We start from the raw sequence: 26,733 nt of genomic DNA, 5'->3' as shown, positions 1-26,733 counted from the left end.
CTGGTCTTAGGCCACATATTTAATCACATGTCAAACATATTATGCAAATTATAGTGCAAAAAAAAAAAAGAGCATAGGAAATCAGTATTGAGGATGGTGTGTGCTCGCCCTATTATAAATCAATGGGGGCCCTTAGTGGCTGTTTGGAACCATTGTGTGACAGATCTGACACGCCGGGTACATTGCGGCCAATTATCTTCACACATTTTCTGTGGTACCGTGCCACAAACAGGGCCACAAAGAGGTGGGGCGTATGCAGATTTATTCACAATAGGTGTTACTGTGTAGGGGCGGAGCTTTACGTTTGGCGGTCTACCTTTCTTTGTGGACATCATACGCACCCAACACCTACCACACTTCATAAACAATTATTTTTTATTATGACAGAATAAAACATTTGACAATAGAGGCGCAAAATATCCACAGACACTGAATCCATACGAGGCGGATCCTCAATGATGAGCGGCGTATAAGGTCAGTGATCACATGGTCTCCGGAGGGAATCCTGAAAAACAGAAGGGAAATGGTTAATAAAAAAGATCATATGGAATTATATACAACAGTATTATAGTAGTTATATTCTTGTATATAGGAGCAGTATTATAGTAGTTATATTCTTGTAGATATAGGAGCAGTATTATAGTAGTTATATTCTTGTATATAGGAGCAGTATTATAGTAGTTATATTCTTGTATATAGGAGCAGTATTATAGTAGATATATTCTTGTATATAGGAGGCAGTATAATAGTAGTTATATTCTTGTATATAGGAGCAGTATTATAGTAGTTATATTCTTGTATATAGAAGCAGTGTTATAGTAGTTATATTCTTGTATATAGGAACAGTATTATAGTAGTTATATTCTTGTATATAGGAGCAGTATTATAGTAGTTATATTCTTGTATATAGGAGATAGTATTATAGTAGTTATATTCTTGTATATAGGAGCAGTATTATAGTAGTTATATTCTTGTATATAGGAGCAGTATTATAGTAGTTATATTCTTGTATATAGGAGGCAGTATTATAGTAGTTATATTCTTGTATATAGGAGCAGTATTATAGTAGTTATATTCTTGTATATAGGAGGCAGTATTATAGTAGTTATATTCTTGTATATAGGAGCAGTATTATAGTAGTTATATTCTTGTATATAGGAGGCAGTATTATAGTAGTTATATTCTTGTATAGAGGAGGCAGTATTATAGTAGTTATATTCTTGTATATAGAAGCAGTATTATAGTAGTTATATTCTTGTATATAGGAGGCAGTATTATAGTAGTTATATTCTTGTATATAGGAGGCAGTATTATAGTAGTTATATTCTTGTATATAGGAGCAGTATTATAGTAGTTATATTCTTGTATATAGGATCAGTATTATAGTAGTTATATTCTTGTATATAGGAGCAGTATTATAGTAGTTATATTCTTGTATATAGGAGGCAGTATTATAGTAGTTATATTCTTGTATATAGGAGCAGTATTATAGTAGTTATATTCTTGTATATAGGAGCAGTATTATAGTAGTTATATTCTTGTATATAGGAGCAGTATTATAGTAGTTATATTCTTGTATATAGGAGCAGTATTATAGTAGTTATATTCTTGTATATAGGAGGCAGTATTATAGTAGTTATATTCTTGTATAGAGGAGGCAATTTTTATTAGTAAAAAAAAAAAAACCAGAAATATTACAGTACATTCGACCACAAAAACTAAATGAAAACAATAATCACGTATTATATATCATACACTTGCATTAAAGAGAAAATAAATAAATAACAACACAAAAACATCATGAAGGTGAATATTATTCTATATGTACATTCCTCCATAATGAACGATTTTTCCCATCCTTCCTGACCTCCAAACATTTGATCCACCTCAGTTCTGACATGATCAGGTCCACTGCTCTCCTATCATGGAAGGGTTCACTGTACATGGACACGCGGGTTCTGGTGTGCCAGTGATAGTATTTTATGACGGTGATGATCAGATATAACGTCTCCCGGTCAATGTCCCTCACACTAGATGTTACACCATATATAATTTCAGGGTATTTTAGGGTCTGTAGTCTCAGGATCTTAAGCTTCCTGGATATCGCCTGCCATATGTGTCGCCCTCCCCAACACTCCAATATAAAATGTGTCATGGTCTCCTCCTCCTGACACCCCAAGGGACACTTGCGATCTGACAGACTCAGATATCTTAAATTCCCCCTGACAAATAGTTTGCCGTGTAAGGACAGCCAGGCGATGTCATGAAATTTTTTCGGGAGCCTAACACTATTCAGGAGTCTCAGACTGTCCTGTAAGATGGCGGATGTACAGTCCTTCAGAGCTGGCTGTAAATAGAAGAACGTCCTACACACCATGACATACAGGTCCTTACGGGTCTTACACTCTATATAGGACTTCTCAATGCGCCATCTCTTCAGACATCTGAGCCCGTATTCCAGGTACGGGGGGAGGTAGTCACGCGTCCATCTCCCCCTCTTGAGACTGCCGCCTCGCACCCAAGACTCTGCAAAAGGCAATATCCAGTCCCTGATACTATTCGCCCACAGGGAGCTGTTGTTTGAGTCCATGCAACCAAAATTAACTTTTAGAAACATGGAGTCAAAGAACACCCTTGGATTCAGCATATCCAACCCACCCTCTCTCCTCTGTAGGTAGGTGATCCCTCTTTTTATTGGGTTCAACCTGTTCCCCCAAAACATCTGGAAGAACAGGCTAAAGAGCCGAGCGGAGAAACATTCTGGCAAAGGAAAAACGACAGAGACATACAAGAAGACGGGGACCAGGTAAGTCTTCAACATTGTAACCCTTTCTCTATAGGTCAGCCTCCAGTTCTTCCATCGCTGAACCTTTGCATTTCCGGCTTCCAACTTCTCTTCCCAATTTAGTTTGGCATTATCGTCCCTCCCAAATTTGACCCCTAGGATTTTAATATAGGAGGAGGCTCTCACAAATTGGGGCAGATCAAAGTCTGGATCAGAATCAGATATCCAGAGAGCTTGACTCTTCTCAAAGTTGACCAGAGACCCTGAGGCCTCCGAGTAACTTCTGATGGCCATAGACAACATCTCCACCTCACGAGGCTCAGATATCACTACAGTCACATCATCCGCATAGGCAACAACACTCAGGGGCAGGGAGTGGGGGACCGGCACCCCCTGAAAACCACACTCCTGCAGTGACCTCAGAAACGGATCTAAGGCAAATACATACAGCAGCGGGCTCAGTGGGCAACCTTGTCTCACCCCCGCCTCAACCCTGAAGGTGTCACCCTGCCAACCATTGATCAGAGGAAAGCTCTCGGCCTCACAATACAAAGTCTTCAGCCAATCGATGAATTGTCCCGGAATACCGTACTTTGACAAAGTGGCCCATAGATACTCGTGATCTACTCTGTCAAAGGCTTTAGCCTGGTCAAGACTGACAACATATCTCCCACACCTCAGGGCTTTACATCTCTCAAACATCTCCCTTATGGAGATCACTGCCCCAGAGATGTTCCGCCCTTTTACTGTGCCATACTGACAGCCTGCCAACAGTGCCGGGGACAGACAAACTAACCTAGAAAACAGGATTTTTGCCAGAATCTTCCTGTCGACATTCAAGAGGGCAATTGGCCTCCAGTTCTTGATGTCACTCGGCTCTTTACCTTTAGACAGCAGAATCAGCGAGGACACTCTCATGGATGGAGGCATCAGGTGACTTTCTAGACAATTTGTGTAAACATCCACGAGGATTGGGGCCAAGAGGTCTCTGAATGTCTTATAGAATTCTGCTGTTATCCCATCCGGACCTGGTGCCTTCTTCAGATGTAACTTATCAATGGCCTCTTTGACCTCTGCCACCGTCAATTCTGCTGTCAAAGGAGAAAAGTCCAAATCATTAGTATCAGGGAGCGGAGTTGTCTCCAAGAATTGGGTCATCTTGTCTCTATCCAAAACCTTCCTCTGAAACAAGTCAGCATAGTACGATCTCACCACCCCCAGGATACCCTCCCGAGATTCCTGCAAAACACCCTGGGAGTCAGTGAGACCGGTGACAGATTTATTTGCCACCCGCTCCCGGCAATTCTCAAAGGGATCAGGAGACCCTAAGGACCCATAATCCCTTTCAAGAACCAGGGAGGTATACCTGCTGTACTGATACTGCCTTATCTCAGATTTCAGCTGGTCTATCCTTTGTTGGTCCCCACCCGCCGAATATAGTGACTCCAATTCTTTGCGCAGCTTGAGATACTGGCCATACTTACTCCTCCCCTTTTTAAAGGACAGTCTCTTTAAGAGGGTTCTGATCTCATCCTTGACATCCTCCCACCAGGCGGCCATATCATCATAGAAGTCCACCCGCTCTAGCTGACTCTGCATGAAGGAATGAACACATGTCTGAACATAGTCATCCTCCAACATACTAGAGTTGAGCTTCCATAGCCCCCTACCAATATCTGGGCGCTTAGTGGCTCCTAAACAGAAAACCAAGGCCATATGATCTGAATATGGGACAACTTTCTCACACATCTCACTAACCATTTCTGCAGGACTCACAAACGCCATGTCAATCCTACTGCTCCTGTCAGAACATGTGTATGTAAATTTTGGCTTTCTACCGCCCCGTGTAAAGACATCACTTAACCCGGACTGCAAGATCATGTTATTAAGGACTTTTGAGTCCCTGGCCACCGCTCTACCTGAGGACCTGTCACCTGAAGTCCTAGTGACATTGAAATCCCCGGCCATTATAACAGGGACAGCTGTAAACAGATATGGCTTGACATCATTAAACAACTGGACCCTTTCTGTCACTGTCTGCGGGCCATAGATATTTATGAGCCGGAGCCTTCTACCATGTATAGTGACCTCAAGGATCAGACACCTTCCCATGATGACCTCTGTCATCCTATGTATTGTCACATCCCTGGTGGTAAACAATATGGCCACCCCGGCATAAGGCTCCACAGCCAGTGACCAGAAAGAGGGACCAGACGTCCATTCCCTCTCAGCCTCACGTAGGTGCCCCAGTGTAGTCAGGCGTGTCTCCTGTAAGAAGATGACATCTCTGTCCAGATATCTAAGATGGTCATAAACTATGTGCCGTGTCCTCTTCACTTTAATACTGTTCACATTACTTGAAGCAAGTTTTAAAGTAAACCCAGCCATGATAAGATAGTACAAGAAGAGCAGAGACCTGACGCCCATCATCACAAGTCAGAATCTGAGTCCCGCTGTCCACCACCTGTCTCCATGTCTGACTCTGCATTAGCTTTTACAGTCTGGGGTTTTCTTTTTATTGGGGGTTGGTCCCTTGTGTCATCATCACATTCGTCCTCTATTCTTTTTAACTCTGTGTCTAAATCACCGTCAAACTCTGACAGAACCTCGTATCTGTTGGACACGACCATTACTCCTGCCCCATTGTTGACCTTTTTCTGACTGGTGGTATACTCTCTCTCTGGCCTGCGGGATGAGGTGTCTTTTTTCCTTCTTTTAATTTTCTGGGCCTTACTTTCCTCAGATGCAGATGGGGATACAGAAGAGGATACCCCCGGTTGCTGCTGGTCCTGTGGGACAACCTCCATTCCACCTTGTGTGTTTTCTAACTGCTGAGGTGTTGGTGCGGTGTTACCCAAGTCTGGCTGGACCTCCTGTCTTGTTAATATAGACCCAGATATCAAAATCTCCTCCTCTACAGCCTCTGCCCCCGCCACAAGGTCCTCATCAGGAAGCTCCCGGCAGATGTTGTGCCAGGCATTGGGACAGTCCCGGTGAGGGTGACCGATCTCACCACAGAGATTGCACCTGATGTTCTGGCAGTCAGCACTTAGGTGACCAGTTTCCCCACATAGATTACATTTTACCACTGTACATGTATTTGCCAGATGGCCAGGTTTACCACATTTAAAGCACTTTCTGGGCTGACCAGGGTAGAAACAAACGCCCTTTTCCCTCCCAATGAAGAAGGAGTTGGGCAGATGTTGTGTGATGTTCCCATGTTGGCGCAGCTTCACCAGGACCTTCCACCCTCCAGTCCAGATACCGTCATCATCTCTGTTCTTGGTGAGATCAGACACCAGGTCACAATGTCTGCGGAGCCACACCACAATGTCCTGGGGAGGAACAGCTTCATTCCAGAAGATGATGTTTATGATGACGGTATCTGGCTTGGATATGGGAATAAAACTGAATTTACTCCATCCATCCTTGTCTCTGAATCTGGGGAAGTTGGACCAGAACCTATCCAGATTAGACATGAGCTTAAAGCTGACATCATAGCCCTGTCTATCTGGTAGGTTTATTACTGCCAAGATGTCCGCTGGCACAAACCCCATCTGGTGGCACAGGAGCTCCCTCACCACAAACCTCCTATCCGGAAGGTCCTCCTTGGCACCTCTGTGCCGGAATCGCACAACATTCCTCCTTTTAAATGCCTGGCCAGTGTAATTGGCGCTGGAGGTGAAGGATGGAGCACCACGGCTCCAGGCATTTCTAGGAGGAACCTGGCGGGTACCTGCGTCCTGTCTTACAGGGTTGGGGTCTACTCTAGGGGGCCCTGCCACATTTGCTGTGCTTGTGGGTAAAGGGGGGAAATCCTGCACAGTATTTTGTACAATAACACCTGTCCCATCCACCTCTATATCATCATCAGACACAACACCCCACACAGATTGTGCACCCCCTCCAGCCACCGACCCCTCAGGAACATCACAGTCCGCACCCCCAGTCCGTGCCCCAACATTATCACAATCCACACCCCCAGTCCGTGCCCCAACATTAGTGCTCTGCTCCATCACCCCATCACCTTCATACACTGGTAAAAGTCCAATGTCCTGCTGATGTACTGGGACTTCTGGGACTTGTGGTGCCTCTGTTGGTCTCTGCTCCTGCTCAGGCCCAGCTGCAGGTTCCTGTGGCTGTTGTTCCTCGCCATACTTGCATATGTCCCCATCCTGGAAAGAGAACCGTGCCGGCTGTATGAGGGGTCTTGTCCCTTGCTGGGGCTCCTCCGGGGTGATGTCCGGTTCTATATCAGGTTTGGAGTCTGCTTCAAAGTTCAGCCTGTAGTTGGAGAATCGTTCCTGGTTCTTATACGTCTCTGCCAGTGGCCCCATCTTTACCAGTATACAGTCCATCTCCTTTACAATATCTGCGAGCTCAATGCTGAGTGTGTACAGTCTCTTATCATGTAGAGTCTTATACTGGGGATTTGCAGCCTTTAGCATATACACTGAGTCAATCTGCATGTGCAGCATACCCTTCAGGTGCTTGAGCTCCTCCATCCTCCTCACCAGAGCAGGGATCTCCTCCGCCAGCTGTAGCTCTGGTGCCCGGGCGGTCTCTTTGCCCTGCTGGTGGGGTTTGGGCAGTCTCTGAGGCTCCTTGAATGTATCAGACCCATGAGCAGCTGTATCAAGGTCTCTGGCCTGGGATCTGGTGCGGCCTGAGCGGGTCATGCTGGAGACCACATCTTGTTTCTGAAGGTTCTCTTGCAGTGTTTGTCTCTCCAGTGATGTCCTCCTGTGTCTCTGTGCTGGAGAGTGGAGCTGCACACCTGCTGCATATGATCCACTCTGCCCCAGCTCCTGTGCACCATCATGGCCTGGAATAGCAGACTCTGGGTCTCTTACAGAGGTTTCTTTCTTGGAGTCTCTTGGTTGTTCACCAAGCTGAGAGCCTTGGCCGGCCGACTGTATAATATCACACTCACATACACTTGCTGCTTCTTTCTTTACTTTACTCACATCCATGTCTTTACTTTCTTTCTTTGCACTTGCAGTGCTTCCATGCTGAGGACTTCTTTGTGGAAAATCCACTTTAGGATTTACCTCCATATCAGAAAGAGCATTGGAGTTTTCATCCAGTGTAGGCCGAGAAGCCTGGGCCTTGCTTGGGGAGCTTCCCCGCCCAGGGTGGCCCCGCCCTGGGCTTGCTCCAGACATGAGGAGAACCACAGACACACAACCTCACAGCTAGGAGGCAGTATTATAGTAGTTATATTCTTGTATATAGAAGCAGTATTATAGTAGTTATATTCTTGTATAGAGGAGGCAGTATTATAGTAGTTATATTCTTGTATATAGAAGCAGTATTATAGTAGTTATATTCTTGTATATAGGAGCAGTATTATAGTAGATATATTCTTGTATATAGGAGCAGTATTATAGTAGTTATATTCTTGTATATAGGAGCAGTATTATAGTAGTTATATTCTTGTATATAGGAGGCAGTATTATAGTAGTTATATTCTTGTATATAGGAGGCAGTATTATAGTAGTTATATTCTTGTATATAGAAGCAGTATTATAGTAGTTATATTCTTGTATATAGAAGCAGTATTATAGTAGTTATATTCTTGTATATAGGAGCAGTATTATAGTAGTTATATTCTTGTATATAGGAGGCAGTATTATAGTAGTTATATTCTTGTATATAGGAGGCAGTATTATAGTAGTTATATTCTTGTATATAGGAGCAGTATTATAGTAGTTATATTCTTGTATATAGGAGCAGTATTATAGTAGTTATATTCTTGTATATAGGAGCAGTATTATAGTAGTTATATTCTTGTATATAGGAGCAGTATTATAGTAGTTATATTCTTGTATATAGGAGATAGTATTATAGTAGTTATATTCTTGTATATAGGAGCAGTATTATAGTAGTTATATTCTTGTATATAGGAGCAGTATTATAGTAGTTATATTCTTGTATATAGGAGGCAGTATTATAGTAGTTATATTCTTGTATATAGGAGCAGTATTATAGTAGTTATATTCTTGTATATAGGAGGCAGTATTATAGTAGTTATATTCTTGTATATAGGAGCAGTATTATAGTAGTTATATTCTTGTATATAGGAGGCAGTATTATAGTAGTTATATTCTTGTATAGAGGAGGCAGTATTATAGTAGTTATATTCTTGTATATAGAAGCAGTATTATAGTAGTTATATTCTTGTATATAGGAGGCAGTATTATAGTAGTTATATTCTTGTATATAGGAGGCAGTATTATAGTAGTTATATTCTTGTATATAGGATCAGTATTATAGTAGTTATATTCTTGTATATAGGAGCAGTATTATAGTAGTTATATTCTTGTATATAGGAGGCAGTATTATAGTAGTTATATTCTTGTATATAGGAGCAGTATTATAGTAGTTATATTCTTGTATATAGGAGCAGTATTATAGTAGTTATATTCTTGTATATAGGAGCAGTATTATAGTAGTTATATTCTTGTATATAGGAGCAGTATTATAGTAGTTATATTCTTGTATATAGGAGGCAGTATTATAGTAGTTATATTCTTGTATAGAGGAGGCAGTATTATAGTAGTTATATTCTTGTATATAGAAGCAGTATTATAGTAGTTATATTCTTGTATAGAGGAGGCAGTATTATAGTAGTTATATTCTTGTATATAGAAGCAGTATTATAGTAGTTATATTCTTGTATATAGAAGCAGTATTATAGTAGTTATATTCTTGTATATAGGAGCAGTATTATAGTAGTTATATTCTTGTATATAGGAGGCAGTATTATAGTAGTTATATTCTTGTATATAGGAGGCAGTATTATAGTAGTTATATTCTTGTATATAGGAGCAGTATTATAGTAGTTATATTCTTGTATATAGGAGCAGTATTATAGTAGTTATATTCTTGTATATAGGAGCAGTATTATAGTAGTTATATTCTTGTATATAGGAGCAGTATTATAGTAGTTATATTCTTGTATATAGGAGCAGTATTATAGTAGTTATATTCTTGTATATAGGAGCAGTATTATAGTAGTTATATTCTTGTATATAGGAGCAGTATTATAGTAGTTATATTCTTGTATATAGGAGCAGTATTATAGTAGTTATATTCTTGTATATAGGAGGCAGTATTATAGTAGATATATTCTTGTATATAGGAGGCAGTATTATAGTAGATATATTCTTGTATATAGGAGCAGTATTATAGTAGTTATATTCTTGTATATAGGAGCAGTATTATAGTAGATATATTATTGTATATAGGAGGCAGTATTATAGTAGTTATATTCTTGTACATCGGGGATAGTATTATAGTAGTTATATTCTTGTATATAGGAGCAGTATTATAGTAGTTATATTCTTGTATATAGGGAGCAGTATTATAGTAGTTATATTCTTGTATATAGGAGCAGTATTATAGTAGTTATATTCTTGTATATAGGAGCAGTAGTATAGTAGTTATATTCTTGTATATAGGAGCAGTATTATAGTAGTTATATTCTTGTATATAGGAGCAGTATTATAGTAGTTATATTCTTGTATATAGGAGCAGTATTATAGTAGTTATTAGTGTGTATAATGGAGTACCACAATGCTGATGTGCACATAGCCCCGCTATTATAGTAGCTGTAGTCCTGTATGATGAAGTAGAGACAGTCCTGCACAGTCACATTACTGTCCTTGTAATAATCCCCATTCTTCCCAGTGTCCTCCTCTGCTGTCCTTGCACTTTGCAGGTTGGCTGCAGTACACACAGCGAGGTGGAGATAATAATAATAATCAGATCCTGGAGCGAGGATTAGAATACAATATCGCCGTCACACTGTATATACACTGGTCCTTGACTCCTCTTCTGTTTATTTATATTCAGACAAATCTTATAATTTTGGCTTCTGAGAAAGAAGCATTTTCTCAATTATATGCTGACACCCAACTTACTTAGACTTCTGAATAGCATAGGAAGAATTTGGCATTGCCTCTTATTACACATATAGGTTAAAGGGGTACTCCGGTGGAAAACAATTTTTTTCATATCAACTGGTTCCAGAAAGTTAAACAGATTTGTAAATTACTTCTATGAAAAAAATCTTATTCCTTCCAGTACTTATCAGCTGCTGTATGCTCCAAAGGAAGTTGTGTAGTTCTTTTCTATCTGACCACAGTGCTCTCTGCTGCCACCTCTGTCCATGTCAGGAACTGTCCAGAGTAGGAGAAAATCCCCAAAGCAAACCTCTCCTGCTCTGGACAGTTCCTGACATGGACAGAGGTGTCAGCAGAGAGCACTGTGGTCAGACAGAAAAGAACAACTCAACTTCCTGTGGTGAATACAGCAGCTAAGTACTGGAAGGATTAAGATTTTTCAATAGAAGTAATTTAGTCATTTTAAAATCTGTTTAACTTTCTGCCACCAGTTGATTTAAAAAAATAAAAAATAAAATAGTTTTCCACCAAAGTACCCCTTTAAGTCTTAATCCATAAACTTTATAGTGCATTGGAAACCCTTTACATTTTCATGGTTATGCACAGACATGGGATTCATGGATACATAATTAGGCAGATTTACCATTTAGGAACCCAGGAAAGTTGAGTGGAATTCCCTGCAATGAACTTTTAGCTTTGTTTAATTATATCGGCTATGCAGTGACTACAAATACTTGGGGGGGAATATATACAATATATACAGTATATTTATAAAGTATATATATATATATATATATATACACACACAAAATATATACAGTATATATATATAGTATATATCTATACACACACACAATATATACAGTATATATATAATATATATATAAATATACACGCGCACAATATACCGTATACAGTATATATAGTATATATGTAGTATATATATATATATAAATATACACACACACAATTTATACAGTATATATGTAGTATATATATATAAATATACACACACACAATATATACTATATATATATATATAGAGTATATATATAAATATACACACGCACAATATACCGTATACAGTATATATAGTATATATATACACACACACACACACACACACAATTTATACAGTATATATGTAGTATATATATAAATATACACACACAATATATACAGTATATATATAATATATATAAATATACACACACACAATTTATGCAGTATATATGTAGTATATATATATACACACACACACACAATATATACAGTATATATATGTAGTATATATATAAATATACACACACAATATATACAGTATATATATATATATATAATATATATAAATATACACACGCACAATATATACTATATATATAAATATACACACACAATATATACAGTATATATATATATATATATATAAATATACACACGCACAATATACCGTATACAGTATATATAGTATATATACACACACACACACAATTTATACAGTATATATGTAGTATATATAAATATACACACACAATATATACAGTATATATATAATATATATAAATATACACACACACAATTTATGCAGTATATATGTAGTATATATATATATATACACACACACACAATATATACAGTATATATATGTAGTATATATATAAATATACACACACAATATATACAGTATATATATATATATATAATATATATAAATATACACACGCACAATATATGTAGTATATATATAAATATACACACACAATATATACAGTATATATATAATATATATAAATATACACACACACAATTTATACAGTATATATGTAGTATATATATAAATATACACACACACAATTTATACAGTATATATGTAGTATATCTATAAATATACACACACACAATTTATACAGTATATATGTAGTATATCTATAAATATACACACACACACACACAATATATACAATATATATATATATAGAGTATATATATATATATAAATATACACACACACAATATATACAGTATATATATATATATATATATATATATATATATATATATATATATATATATATCTCAAGCTAAAAGCCCCGTAACTAGCATATCTATCTACACTGTCCAGCATACACAGAAGTCTAGCAGAACTGTAAGGCTATGTTCACCGGCTATGATCTCTGCATGGAATTCTGCATAAAGATTCTGCAGTAAATTCCGCAGAAATTAATTGTGCATTCACTTCAATGAAATGACGCTGTGTGAACGGGCAGCAGAATCCCATTGATATGTATTGGCCTATTATAGATTGCTGCAGAATTCCTTGCAAAAATGCTGGCGTGTGAACATAGTCTAAGGCAGTTTTTCCCAACCAGGGTGCCTCCAGATGTTGCAAAACTACAACTCCCAGCATGCCTGGACAGCCTTCGGCTGTCCAGGCATGCTGGGAGTTGTAGTTTTGCAACACCTGGAGGCACCCTGGTTGGGAAACACTGGTCTAAGGGTTAGCATTTGCATTTTTATGTACAAAATGAGTGAATTGTTGGTCATGTGACTCTCCTCAGTAGTGGGAAAAAAGCTGAGCAAGGACCCTTCTGCGAACACTAATTTCATTGTGGACTACCAATCGGAGTAAGTGCTGCATGGCAAGTTTTGAGTGTCTGCACCTCAGTGACCCGAGGCCGGGACATCCTTGTGTCCTGAAAAGATCTTTTGGGACAAAGGGATGTCCCGAATGTGACGGGGCACCGACCCGACCCATGTAGGCCTCTCACGGTCTGATCTAAGTGGACGGCACCCAAGTCTGCAGCGCCGCGTGTACCCTAGTACCTACCTCACCAGAAAAACAACTAGAACAGCCAAGAAACACATTCGAGACTTTCTTTCAAGTATAGATACTGTATATAACGCAAGGTTTCATTTGGTTGCTAGGGGCAACCATCCTACATTCTTTTAGTGGTCTGGAGTTTGGAATTGTGGGTAACCTAGCAACTTAAGAGAGTGACGTATGTCTGGAAATGAAGGTCAACGACTGTGGGCGATCGTCTGGCATGATCAGTGCTGAGCCAGCGTATCTAAGCCTCTCATACATGATACTGTCTGCTGAGCCAGCGTATCTAAGCCTCTCATACATGATACTGTCTGCTGAGCCAGCGTATCTAAGCCTCTCATACATGATACTGTCTGCTGAGCCAGCGTATCTAAGCCTCTCATACATGATACTGTCTACTGAGCCAGTGTATCTAAGCCTCTCATACATGATACTGTCTACTGAGCCAGTGTATCTAATCCTCTCATACATGATACTGTCTGCTGAGCCAGCGTATCTAAGCCTCTCATACATGATACTGTCTGCTGAGCCAGCGTATCTAAGCCTCTCATGCATGATACTGTCTGCTGAGCCAGCGTATCTAAGCCTCTCATACATGATACTGTCTGCTGAGCCAGCGTATCTAAGCCTCTCATACATGATACTGTCTACTGAGCCAGTGTATCTAAGCCTCTCATACATGATACTGTCTGCTGAGCCAGCGTATCTAAGCCTTTCATACATGATACTGTCTACTGAGCCAGTGTATCTAAGCCTCTCATACATGATACTGTCTACTGAGCCAGCGTATCTAAGCCTCTCATACATGATACTGTCTGCTGAGCCAGCGTATCTAAGCCTCTCATACATTATACTGTCTGCTGCTCTAGTATCTAAGCCTCTCAAACATGATACTGTCTCCTGATCTAGTATCTAAGCCTCTCATACATGATACTGTATGCTGATCTAGTATCTAAGCCTCTCATACATGATATTGTCTTCTGATCTAGTATCTAAGCCTCTCATACATGATACTGTCTGCTGAGCCAGCGTATCTAAGCCTCTCATACATGATACTGTCTGATGAGCCAGCGTATCTAAGCCTCTCATACATGATACTGTCTGCTGAGCCAGCGTATCTAAGCCTCTCATACATGATACTGTCTGCTGAGCCAGCGTATCTAATCCTCTCATACATGATACTGTCTGCTGAGCCAGCATATCTAAGCCTCTCATACATGATACTGTCTGATGAGCCAGCGTATCAAAGCCTCTCATACATGATACTGTCTGCTGAGCCAGCGTATCTAAGCCTCTCATACATGATACTGTCTGCTGAGCCAGCGTATCAAAGCCTCTCATGCATGATACTGTCTGCTGAGCCAGCATATCTAAGCCTCTCATACATGATACTGTCTGATGAGCCAGCGTATCTAAGCCTCTCATACATGATACTGTCTGCTGAGCCAGCGTATCTAAGCTTCTCATACATGATACTGTCTGCTGAGCCAGCGTATCTAAGCCTCTCATACATGATACTGTCTGCTGAGCCAGCGTATCTAAGCCTCTCATACATGATACTGTCTGCTGATCTAGTATCTAAGCCTCTCATACATGATACTGTCTGATGAGCCAGCGTATCAAAGCCTCTCATGCATGATACTGTCTGCTGAGCCAGCATATCTAAGCCTCTCATACATGATACTGTCTGATGAGCCAGCGTATCTAAGCCTCTCATACATGATACTGTCTGCTGAGCCAGCGTATCTAAGCTTCTCATACATGATACTGTCTGCTGAGCCAGCGTATCTAAGCCTCTCATACATGATACTGTCTGCTGAGCCAGCGTATCTAAGCCTCTCATACATGATACTGTCTGCTGATCTAGTATCTAAGCCTCTCATACATGATACTGTCTGCTGAGCCAGCGTATCTAAGCCTCTCATACATGATACTGCCTGCTGATCTAGTATCTAAGCCTCTCATACATGATACTGTCTGCTGAGCCAGCGTATATCTAAGCCTCTCATACATGATACTGTCTGCTGAGCCAGCGTATCTAAGCCTCTCATACATGATACTGTCTGCTGAGCCAGCGTATCTAAGCCTCTCATACATGATACTGTCTGCTGAGCCAGCGCATCTAAGCCTCTCATACATGATACTGTCTGCTGAGCCAGCGTATCTAAGCCTTTCATACATGACACTGTCTGCTGAGCCAGCGTATCTAAGCCTCTCATACATGATACTGTCTGCTGAGCCAGCGTATCTAAGCCTCTCATACATGATACTGCCTGCTGATCTAGTATCTCAGCCTCTCATACATGATACTGTCTGCTGATCTAGTATCTAAGCCTCTCATACATGATACTGTCTGCTGATCTAGTATCTAAGCCCTTCATACATGATACTGTCTGCTGATCTAGTATCTAAGCATCTCATACATGATACTGTCTGCTGATCTAGTATCTAAGCATCTCATACATGATACTGTCTGCTGATCTAGTATCTAAGCCTCTCATACATGATACTGTCTGCTGATCTAGTATCTAAGCCTCTCATACATTATACTGTCTGCTGATCCAGCGTATCTAAGCCTCTCATACATGATACTGTCTGATGAGCCAGCGTATCTAAGCCTCTTATACATGATACTGTCTGCTGAGCCAGCGTATCTAAGCCTCTCATACATGATACTGTCTGATGAGCCAGCGTATCTAAGCCTCTCATACATGATACTGTCTGCTGAGCCAGCGTATCTAAGCTTCTCATACATGATACTGTCTGCTGAGCCAGCGTATCTAAGCCTCTCATACATGATACTGTCTGCTGAGCCAGCGTATCTAAGCCTCTCATACATGATACTGTCTGCTGATCTAGTATCTAAGCCTCTCATACATGATACTGTCTGCTGAGCCAGCGTATCTAAGCCTCTCATACATGATACTGCCTGCTGATCTAGTATCTAAGCCTCTCATACATGATACTGTCTGCTGAGCCAGCGTATATCTAAGCCTCTCATACATGATACTGTCTGCTGAGCCAGCGTATCTAAGCCTCTCATACATGATACTGTCTGCTGAGCCAGCGTATCTAAGCCTCTCATACATGATACTGTCTGCTGAGCCAGCGCATCTAAGCCTCTCATACATAATACTGTCTGCTGAGCCAGCGTATCTAAGCCTTTCATACATGATACTGTCTGCTGAGCCAGCGTATCTAAGCCTCTCATACATGATACTGTCTGCTGAGCCAGCGTATCTAAGCCTCTCATACATGATACTGCCTGCTGATCTAGTATCTCAGCCTCTCATACATGATACTGCCTGCTGATCTAGTATCTCAGCCTCTCATACATGATACTGTCTGCTGATCTAGTATCTAAGCCTCTCATACATGATACTGTCTGCTGATCTAGTATCTAAGCCCTTCACACATGATACTGTCTGCTGATCTAGTATTTAAGCCTCTCATACATGATACTGTCTGCTGATCTAGTATCTAAGCCTCTCATACATGATACTGTCTGCTGATCTAGTATCTAAGCCTCTCATACATGATACTGTCTGCTGATCTAGTATCTAAGCATCTCATACATGATACTGTCTGCTGATCTAGTATCTAAGCCTCTCATACATTATACTGTCTGCTGATCTAGTATCTAAGCCTCTCATACATGATACTGTCTGCTGATCTAGTATCTAAGCCTCTCATACATGATACTGTCTGCTGATCTAGTATCTAAGCCTCTCATACATGATACTGACTGCTGATCTAGTATCTCAGCCTCTCATACATGATACTGTGTGCTGATCTAGTATCTCAGCCTCTCATACATGATACTGTCTCCTGATCTAGTATCTAATCCTCTCATACATGATACTGTCTGCTGATCTAGTATCCAAGCCTCTCATACATGATACTGTCTGCTGAGCCAGCGTATCTAAGCCTCTCATACATGATACTGTCTGCTGATCTAGTATCTAAGCCTCTCATACATGATACTGTCTGCTGATCTAGTATCTAAGCCTCTCATACATGATACTGTCTTCTGATCTAGTATCTAAGCCTATCATACATTATACTGTCTACTGATCTAGTATCTAAGCCTCTCATACATGATACTGTCTGCTGATCTAGTATCTAAGCCCTTCATACATGATACTGTCTCCTTATCTAGTATCTAAGCCTCTCATACATGATACTATCTTCTGATCTAGTATCTAAGCCTCTCATACATGATACTGTCTGCTGATCTAGTATCTAAGCCTCTCATACACGATACTGTCTGCTGATCTAGTATCTAAGCCTCTCATACATGATACTGTCTGCTGATCTAGTATCTAAGCCTCTCATACACAATACTGTCTGCTGATCTAGTATCTAAGCCTCTCATACATGATACTGTCTGCTGATCTAGTATCTAAGCCTCTCATACATGATACTGTCTACTGATCAAGTATCTAAGCCTCTCATACATGATACTGTCTGCTGATCTAGTATCTAAGCCTCTCATACATGATACTGTCTGCTGATCTAGTATCTAAGCCTCTCATACATGATACTGTCTGCTGATCTAGTATCTAAGCCTCTCATACATGATACTGTCTGATGATCTAGTATCTAAGCCTCTCATACATGATACTGTCTGCTGATCTAGTATCTAAGCCTCTCATACATGATACTGTCTGCTGATCTAGTATCTAAGCCTCTCATACATGATACTGTCTTCTGATCTAGTATCTAAGCCTCTCATATATGATACTGTCTGCTGATCTAATATCTAAGCCTCTCATACATGATACTGTCTCCTGATCTAGTATCTAAGCCTCTCATATATGATACTGTCTGCTGATCTAGTATCTAAGCCTCTCATACACGATACTGTCTGCTGATCTAGTATCTAAGCCTCTCATACATGATACTGTCTGCTGATCTAGTATCTAAGCCTCTCATACATGATACTGTCTGCTGATCTAGTATCTAAGCCTCTCATACACGATACTGCCTGCTGATCTAGTATCTAAGCCTCTCATACATGATACTGTCTGCTGATCTAGTATCTAAGCCTCTCATACACGATACTGCCTGCTGATCTAGTATCTAAGCCTATTTAGGTTTCATGTTTGACTGGCCATTGTCATTACTGACATACTCTGCAGTATATATACTGGTCATTGTCACTACTCCTGCGATGCTCTGCAGCAGATATATTGGACAATGCTCTGCAGTATATACACTGATGCTCTGCAGAAGATATATTGGGCAATGCTCTGCATCATATACACTGATGCTCTGCAGAATATATATTGGGCAATGCTCTGCAGCATATACACTGATGCTCTGCAGAATATATATTGGGCAATGCTCTGCAGCATATACACTGATGCTTTGCAGCAGATATATTGAACAATGCTCTGCAGTATATACACTGATGCTCTGCAGAAGATATATTGGGCAATGCTCTGCAGAAGATATATTGAGCAATGCTCTGCAGTATATACACTGATGCTCTGCAGAAGATATATTGGGCAATGCTCTGCAGAAGATATATTGGGCAATGCTCTGCAGTATATACACTGATGCTCTGCAGAAGATATATTGGGCAATGCTCTGCAGCATATACACGGATGCTCTGCAGAAGATATATTGAACAATGCTCTGCAGTATATACACTGATGCTCTGCAGAAGATATATTGGGCAATGCTCTGCAGTATATACACTGATGCTCTGCAGAAGATATATTGGGCAATGCTCTGCACTATATACACTGATGCTCTGCAGAAGATATATTGGGCAATGCTCTGCAGTATATACACTGATGCTTTGCAGAAGATATATACACTGATGCTCTGCAGAAGATATATTGGGCAATGCTCTGCAGAAGATATATTGGGCAATGCTCTGCACTATATACACTGATGCTCTGCAGAAGATATATTGGACAATGCTCTGCAGTATATACACTGATGTTCTGCAGAAGATATATTTGGCAATGCTCTGCAGCATATACACTGATGCTCTGCAGAAGATATATTGGGCAATGCTCTGCAGTATATACACTGATGCTCTGCAGAAGATATATTGGGCAATGCTCTGCAATATATACACTGATGCTCTGCAGAAGATATATTGGGCAATGCTCTGCAGTATATACACTGATGCTCTGCAGAAGATATATTGGGTAATGCTCTGCAGTATATACACTGATGCTCTGCAGAAGATATATTGGGCAATGCTCTGCACTATATACACTGATGCTCTGCAGAAGATATATTGGGCAATGCTCTGCACTATATACACTGATGCTCTGCAGAAGATATATTGGGCAATGCTCTGCAGTATATACACTGATGCTCTGCAGAAGATATATTGGGCAATGCTCTGCAGTATATAAACTGATGCTCTGCAGAAGATATATTGGGCAATTCTCTGCAGTATATACACTGATGCTCTGCAAAAGATATATTGGGAAATGCTCTGCAGTATATACACTGATGCTCTGCAGAAGATATATTGGGCAATGCTCTGCAGAAGATATATACACTGATGCTCCACAGAAGATATATTGGGCAATGCTGTGTAACTGTGCGGGAAAACCTTGGTAATAGCGACCACAATATAGTTACTTTTGACTTAAAATGTAGAAAACAAAGACAGACGGGGAAAGCAAAAACATATAACTTTAAAAAGGCAAATTTCCCTGGGCTGAGGGCTGCACTACAGGACATAGACTGGGGGAGGGGTTCTCAAATACTGATACAGAAGGTAAATGGGACATCTTTAAATCAACTCTAAATAACTATACAGCTAAATATATACCAAAGGGGAACAAATATAAACGATTAAAACTAAATCCTACATGGCTGACACATGATGTTAAAAGAGCAATAAACAACAAAAAAATAGCCTTCAAAAAATACAAATCTGATGGGTCAGCGATAACATTTAAACAGTACAAGGAGCTTAATAAAATCTGTAAAAATGTAATAAAAACAGCAAAAATTCAAAATGAGAGACAGGTGGCCGAAGAAAGCAAAACTAATCCTAAATATTTTTTTAGATATATAAATACAAAAAAACCAAGGACAGAGCATGTAGGACCCCTTAATAATGATAATGGGGAGGTTGTCACGGGCGATCAAGAGAAAGCGGAGCTACTGAATGGGTTCTTTAGTTCTGTATACACTATGGAAGAAGGAGCTGACATTGGCCAGGTCAGTGCTGGTAACACATCATGTACAGGTCAGTGCTGGTAACACATCATATAATGTATTGAACTGGCTTAATGTAGAGATGGTACAAGGTAAGTTAAGTAAAGTAAATGTAAGCAAATCTCCAGGGCCGGATGGACTACACCCAAGAGTTCTTAGAGAGGTAAGTTCAGTAATATCTGTACCCTTGTTCATGATATTTAGAGATTCTCTGGTGTCTGGTATTGTGCCAAGGGACTGGCGCAAGGCTAATGTGGTACCAATCTTCAAGAAGGGCTCTAGGTCTTCCCCAGGAAACTATAGACCGGTAAGTCTAACGTGCATTGTGGGTAAATTGTTTGAAGGACTTATAAGGGATTACATACAGGAATACATAGGGGATAATTGTATTATAAGTGATAGCCAGCATGGGTTTACTAAGGATAGAAGTTGTCAAACCAATCTAATCTGCTTTTATGAAGAGGTGAGTAGAAGCCTTGACAGAGGAATGGCTGTGGATATAGAGGGGGGCTGTGAATATAGAGGGGGGCTGTGTATATAGAGGGGGGCTGTGTATATAGAGGGGGGCTGTGTATATAGAGGGGAGCTCTGTATATAGAGGGGGGCTGTGTATATAGAGGGGGGCTGTGTATATAGAGGAATGGCTGTGGATATAGAGGGGGGCTGTGTATATAGAGGGGGGCTCTGTATATAGAGGGGGGCTCTGTATATAGAGGAATGGCTGTGGATATAGTGTTTCTGGATTTTGCCAAAGCATTTGATACTGTCCCTCACAGACGTCTGACAGGTAAGTTAAGGTCTTTGGGTTTGGAAACTTTAGTTTGTAACTGGATTGAACACTGGCTCATGGATCGTACCCAGAGAGTGGTGGTAAATGATTCGTACTCTGATTGGTCCCCGGTAATTAGTGGTGTACCCCAAGGTTCAGTACTGGGCCCGCTGTTGTTTAATTTATTTATCAATGATATAGAGGATGGTATTAACAGCTCTGTTTCTATCTTTGCAGATGACACCAAGCTTTGTAGCACGGTACAGTCTATAGAGGATGTGCATAAGTTACAAGATGACTTGGATAGACTAAGTGTCTGGGCCTCCACTTGGCAAATGAGGTTCAATGTGGATAAATGTAAAGTTATGCATCTGGGTACTAATAACCTGCAGCATCGTATGTCTTAGGGGGGATTAAACTGGCAGAGTCACTGGTAGAGAAGGATCTGGGTGACTTGTAGATCACAGACTACAGAATAGCATGCAATGTCAGGATGCTGCTTCCAAAGCCGGCAGGATATTGTCATGTATAAAAAGAGGCATGGACTCGAGGGGCAGGGACATAATACTCCCCCTTTATAAAGCATTGGTACGGCCTCACCTGGAATATGCTGTTCAGTTTTGGTCGCCTGTACATAAAAGGGACACTGCGGAGTTGGAAAGGGTGCAGAGACGCGCGACTAAACTAACATGGGGCATGGAACATCTTAGCTATGAGGAGCGATTAAAGGAGTTACAATTGTTTAGTCTTGAGAAGAGACGTTTAAGGGGGGATATGATAAACGTATATAAGTATATAAATGGCCCATACAAAAAATATGGAGAAAAACTGTTCCAGGTTAAACCCCCCCAAAGGACGAGGGGGCACTCCCTCCGTCTGGAGAAGAAAAGGTTTAGTCTAAAGGGGCGACACGCCTTCTTTACCGTGAGGACTGTGAATTTATGGAACGGTCTACCTCAGGAACTGGTCACAGCAGGAACAATTAACAGCTTTAAAGCAGGGTTAGATACATTCCTGGAACAAAATAACATTAATGCTTATGCAGAATTATAAAACTACATCCCTTCCCCTCCCTTACATCCTTCCCTTCAATCCCCTGGTTGGACTTGATGGACGTATGTCTTTTTTCAACCATACTAACTATGTAACTATATGTAAATGCTCTGCACTATATACACTGATGCTCTGCAGAAAATATATTGGGCAATGCTCTGCACTATATACACATGCTCCGCAGAAGATATATTGGGCAATGCTCTGCAGTATATACACTGATGCTCTGCAGAAGATATATTGGGCAATGTTCTGCAGTATATACACTGATGCTCTGCAGTATATACTCTGATGCTCTGCAGAAGATATATTGGGCAAGTCTCCATATTGTAAACTGATGTTCTGCAGAAGATATATTGGGCAATTCTCTGCAGTATATACACTGATGCTCTGCAAAAGATATATTGGGAAATGCTCTGCAGTATATACACTGATGCTCTGCAGAAGATATATTGGGCAATGCTCTGCAGAAGATATATACACTGATGCTCCGCAGAAGATATATTGGGCAATGCTCTGCACTATATACACTGATGCTCTGCAGAAAATATATTGGGCAATGCTCTGCAGTATATACACTGATGCTCTGCAGAAGATATATTGGGCAATGTTCTGCAGTATATACACTGATGCTCTGCAGTATATACTCTGATGCTCTGCAGAAGATATATTGGGCAAGTCTCCATATTGTCCATAGTAACCAATCAGAATTCAGCTTTCAGTATTTCACCAGCGCTATATAAGATGGCCTCTGATTGGTTGCTATGGACGACAGGGTCTCTGACTGCAGCAGCGCTAAGACATGAGACTCAGGAAGATTCAGTATTGACTAAAGGGGAGCAAGGCCTGGGCTGTGAGAGGAGCCCCCTGTGCTTTATTCAGGGGGTACTCTGCCCCAGTGGGGTTTATTTAGGGGGGTACTCTGCCCCAGTGTGGTTTATTTAGGGGGTACTCTGCCCCAGTGTGGTTTATTTAGGGGGTACTCTGCCCCAGTGTGGTTTATTTAGGGGGTACTCTGCCCCAGTGTGGTTTATTTAGGGGGTACTCTGCCCCAGTGTGGTTTATTTAGGGGGTACTCTGCCCCAGTGTGGTTTATTTAGGGGGTACTCTGCCCCAGTGTGGTTTATTTAGGGGGTACTCTGCCCCAGTGTGGTTTATTTAGGGGTACTCTGCCCCAGTGTGGTTTATTTAGGGGGGTACACTGCCCCAGTGGGGTTTATTTAGGGGGGTACTCTGCCCCAGTGTGGTTTATTTAGGGGGGTACTCTGCCCCAGTGGGGTTTATTTAGGGGGGTACTCTGCCCCAGTGGGGTTTATTTAGGCAGATACCCTGGCCTGATACAGTTTCTGAGGGCGGCTTCCTGCCCCATTGTGGCTTATTAGGTGGGAACCCTGCACAGTGTGGTTTGTGAAGGGGGTACCCTGCTGCAGTGCAGTTTATTAGGGGGGCACCCTGCTGCAGTGCAGTTTATTAGGGGGGCACCCTGCTGCAGTGCAGTTTATTAGGGGGATACCCTGCTGCAGTGCAGTTTATTAGGGGGGCACCCTGCTGCAGTGCAGTTTATTAGGGGGATACCCTGCTGCAGTGCAGTTTATTAGGGGGGCACCCTGTTGCAGTGCTGTTCATAAAGGGGACGCACCCTGCTGCAGTGCAGTTTATGGGGGGGGGGGGGGTCCCTTACCTTTCTTGCTGGGTTTAGCTTCACTGGGGTTCAAAGCATCATGACGTTTCCCGAGGGTGAACCCCAAAATGGAGAGAACCAGGCAATCGAAGGTGCCCAATATGGCCAAGATGAAGCCCCAATGCACCGAGCAGGTTCCCAGCTCGTATCTGTCTGAGCGGTAGTTACAAAAGGGGCGCACAGTGGGCGAGTCCCAGCCGTCCGGGAACAGGATACAGGCCAGAGCCTGGCAGAAAGCTGAGGAAAAAAGAAAAAAGTAAAAGATTTAAAGGGGTATTCCAGGAAAACTAACTTTTTTTTTAATTGTTTTTTAGATCAACTGGCTCCAGAAAGTTAAACAGATTTGTAAATTACTTCTATTAAAAAATCTTAATCCTTCCAATAATTATCAGCTGTTGAAGTTGAGTTGTTTTATCTCTCTGACAACAGTGCTCTCTGCTGACATCTCTGCTTGTCTCAGGAACTGCACGGAGTAAAAAAGGTTTGCTATGGGAATTTGCTTCTACTCTGGACAGCTCCCGAGACACGTGTCATCAGAGAGCAGACAAAGAAAAGAACGACTCAACTTCAGCAGCTCAAAAGTACTGAAAGGATTAATATTTTTTTAATAGAAGTAATTTACAAATCTGTTTAACTTTCTGGAGCCAGTTGAGATATATATATATATATATATATATATATATATATATATATATATAAGTTTTTTCCTGGATAACCCCTTACGAACTCTGCTTGCTGTCAGTGAATGGAAATGGCTATTATGTGAATCAATAGACTAAAAGCTCTCACAGCTGAGGGTTTGTTCCAATCACATCCAGTCTAGACAATCCTCCTCAGAACACATATGCCCCCTGGTCCCCCGTTAATAGATTTGACCCCATTACCAGCAGTGAGTTGCAGCCAGGCGCAGAGCTTGTAGACCGTCCCGGAGTGACAGAACCACAGCAGAATGATGGAGGCCAGGCTGAGCAGAACCAAGAGCAGCGCCCCCAGCATGAAGCCAGCCGCAGTCTGGAATGGTGGCAGAGCCTCCAGGATACCCTGAGGACCCCGACATTCTGTACCCCAATCTGTCTCTTCACAAAGCTGGTACAGTCCAAAATGGCCACTGCCCTCCCCACCTAACACCCAGGTGGGCTGCAGGAGCACAACAATCTCCAGGATCCCGAGGAACAAAGTGCAGGACGCCCATAAAACGGTGACCGCCCGACCATTCTTCACAAAGTCTGTATCATACAGATGAACATGTGCGGGATCCATGAGGGGCGACCTGGGGGGGGGGGGACACCAAAATATCAGTGACACAGAACAATGTCTCTTTATATGTGACCTAGAACCTGCCTCCTCCTCGTTATAGATTCATGACCTCAAATTTGCTTTCTTCTCTATACAGATCTATGACCTAGAACAGTGTTTGCCAACCAGGGTGCCACCGGATGTTGCAAAACTACAACTCCCAGCATGCCTGGACAGCCTTCGGCTGTCCAGGCATGCTGGGAGTTGTAGTTTTGAAACAGCGGGAGGCACCCTGCTTGGGAAAAACTGACCTAGAGCCTGCTTCCTCATCCACATGGATACAGGACCTAGAACTCACCTCCTCTGTATTGACCCATGACTTAGAACCTTCCTCCTCTATATACAGGTATATCCATGACCTAGAACCTTCCTCGTCTACATAGATATATGACCTACAACCTTCCTCCTTTATATAGATCCATGACCTAGAACCTGCCTCCTCTAAATAGATTGACGGCCTAGAGCATGCCTCCTCATCCATATAAGGACCTAGAACCTTCTCTCTCTCTATATATATATGACCTAGAAATCTTCCTACTCTATATAGATCCATCGCCTCAAATTTGCCTTCGTCTCTATACAGATCCATGACCTAGAGCCTTCTTCCTCATCCACATGGATACAGAACCTATAACTCACCTCCTCTTTATAGACCCATGACTTAGAACCTTCCTCCTCTATATACAGGTATATCCATGACCTAGAACCTTCCTCGTCTACATAGATATATGACCTACAACCTTCCTCCTTTATATAGATCCATGACCTAGAACCTGCCTCCTCTAAATAGATTGACGGCCTAGAGCATGCCTCCTCATCCATATAAGGACCTAGAACCTTCTCTCTCTCTATATATATATGACCTAGAAATCTTCCTACTCTATATAGATCCATCGCCTCAAATTTGCCTTCGTCTCTATACAGATCCATGACCTAGAGCCTTCTTCCTCATCCACATGGATACAGAACCTATAACTCACCTCCTCTTTATAGACCCATGACTTAGAACCTTCCTCCTCTATATACAGGTATATCCATGACCTAGAACCTTCCTTGTCTACATAGATATATGACCTACAACCTTCTTCCTCCTTTATATAGATCCATGACCTAGAACCTGCCTTCTCTAAATAGATCCACGGCCTAGAGCATGCTTCTTCATCCATATAGGGACCCAGAACCTGCCTTCTCTTTATATATCCATGACCTAGAACCTTCCTCCTC

At 41.2% G+C, this 26,733-nt stretch overlaps 1 protein-coding gene across 3 annotated transcripts in view; it reads right to left on the bottom strand.

Moving 5' to 3' along the window:
- Positions 1-352: 352 nt before the first annotated feature.
- Positions 353-26,733, bottom strand: part of LOC130345157 (LHFPL tetraspan subfamily member 3 protein-like) — a 30,079-nt gene continuing 3,698 nt past the window's right edge. Inside the window, exons 2-6 of one of the 3 annotated variants that reach the window (XR_008883915.1) lie at positions 25,098-25,483; positions 24,214-24,450; positions 4,270-4,378; positions 3,670-3,876; positions 353-505 (exon numbers count right to left, since the gene is read on the bottom strand). Coding sequence is in view for 1 of the 3 variants with exons in the window: in XM_056554488.1 (XP_056410463.1) it covers positions 483-505; positions 24,214-24,450; positions 25,098-25,473 (636 nt within the window). In the remaining 2 variants the exon portion in view is untranslated. The remainder of the gene's footprint in view (positions 506-3,669; positions 3,877-4,269; positions 4,379-24,213; positions 24,451-25,097; positions 25,484-26,733) is intronic. The other 2 variants (XR_008883916.1, XM_056554488.1) reach the window with 2 other exon arrangements.

This window comes from Hyla sarda, unplaced genomic scaffold, assembly GCF_029499605.1.
Source record: "Hyla sarda isolate aHylSar1 unplaced genomic scaffold, aHylSar1.hap1 scaffold_746, whole genome shotgun sequence".
Taxonomy (NCBI): domain Eukaryota; kingdom Metazoa; phylum Chordata; class Amphibia; order Anura; family Hylidae; genus Hyla; species Hyla sarda.
This window is presented reverse-complemented; position numbering and strand designations above follow the sequence as displayed.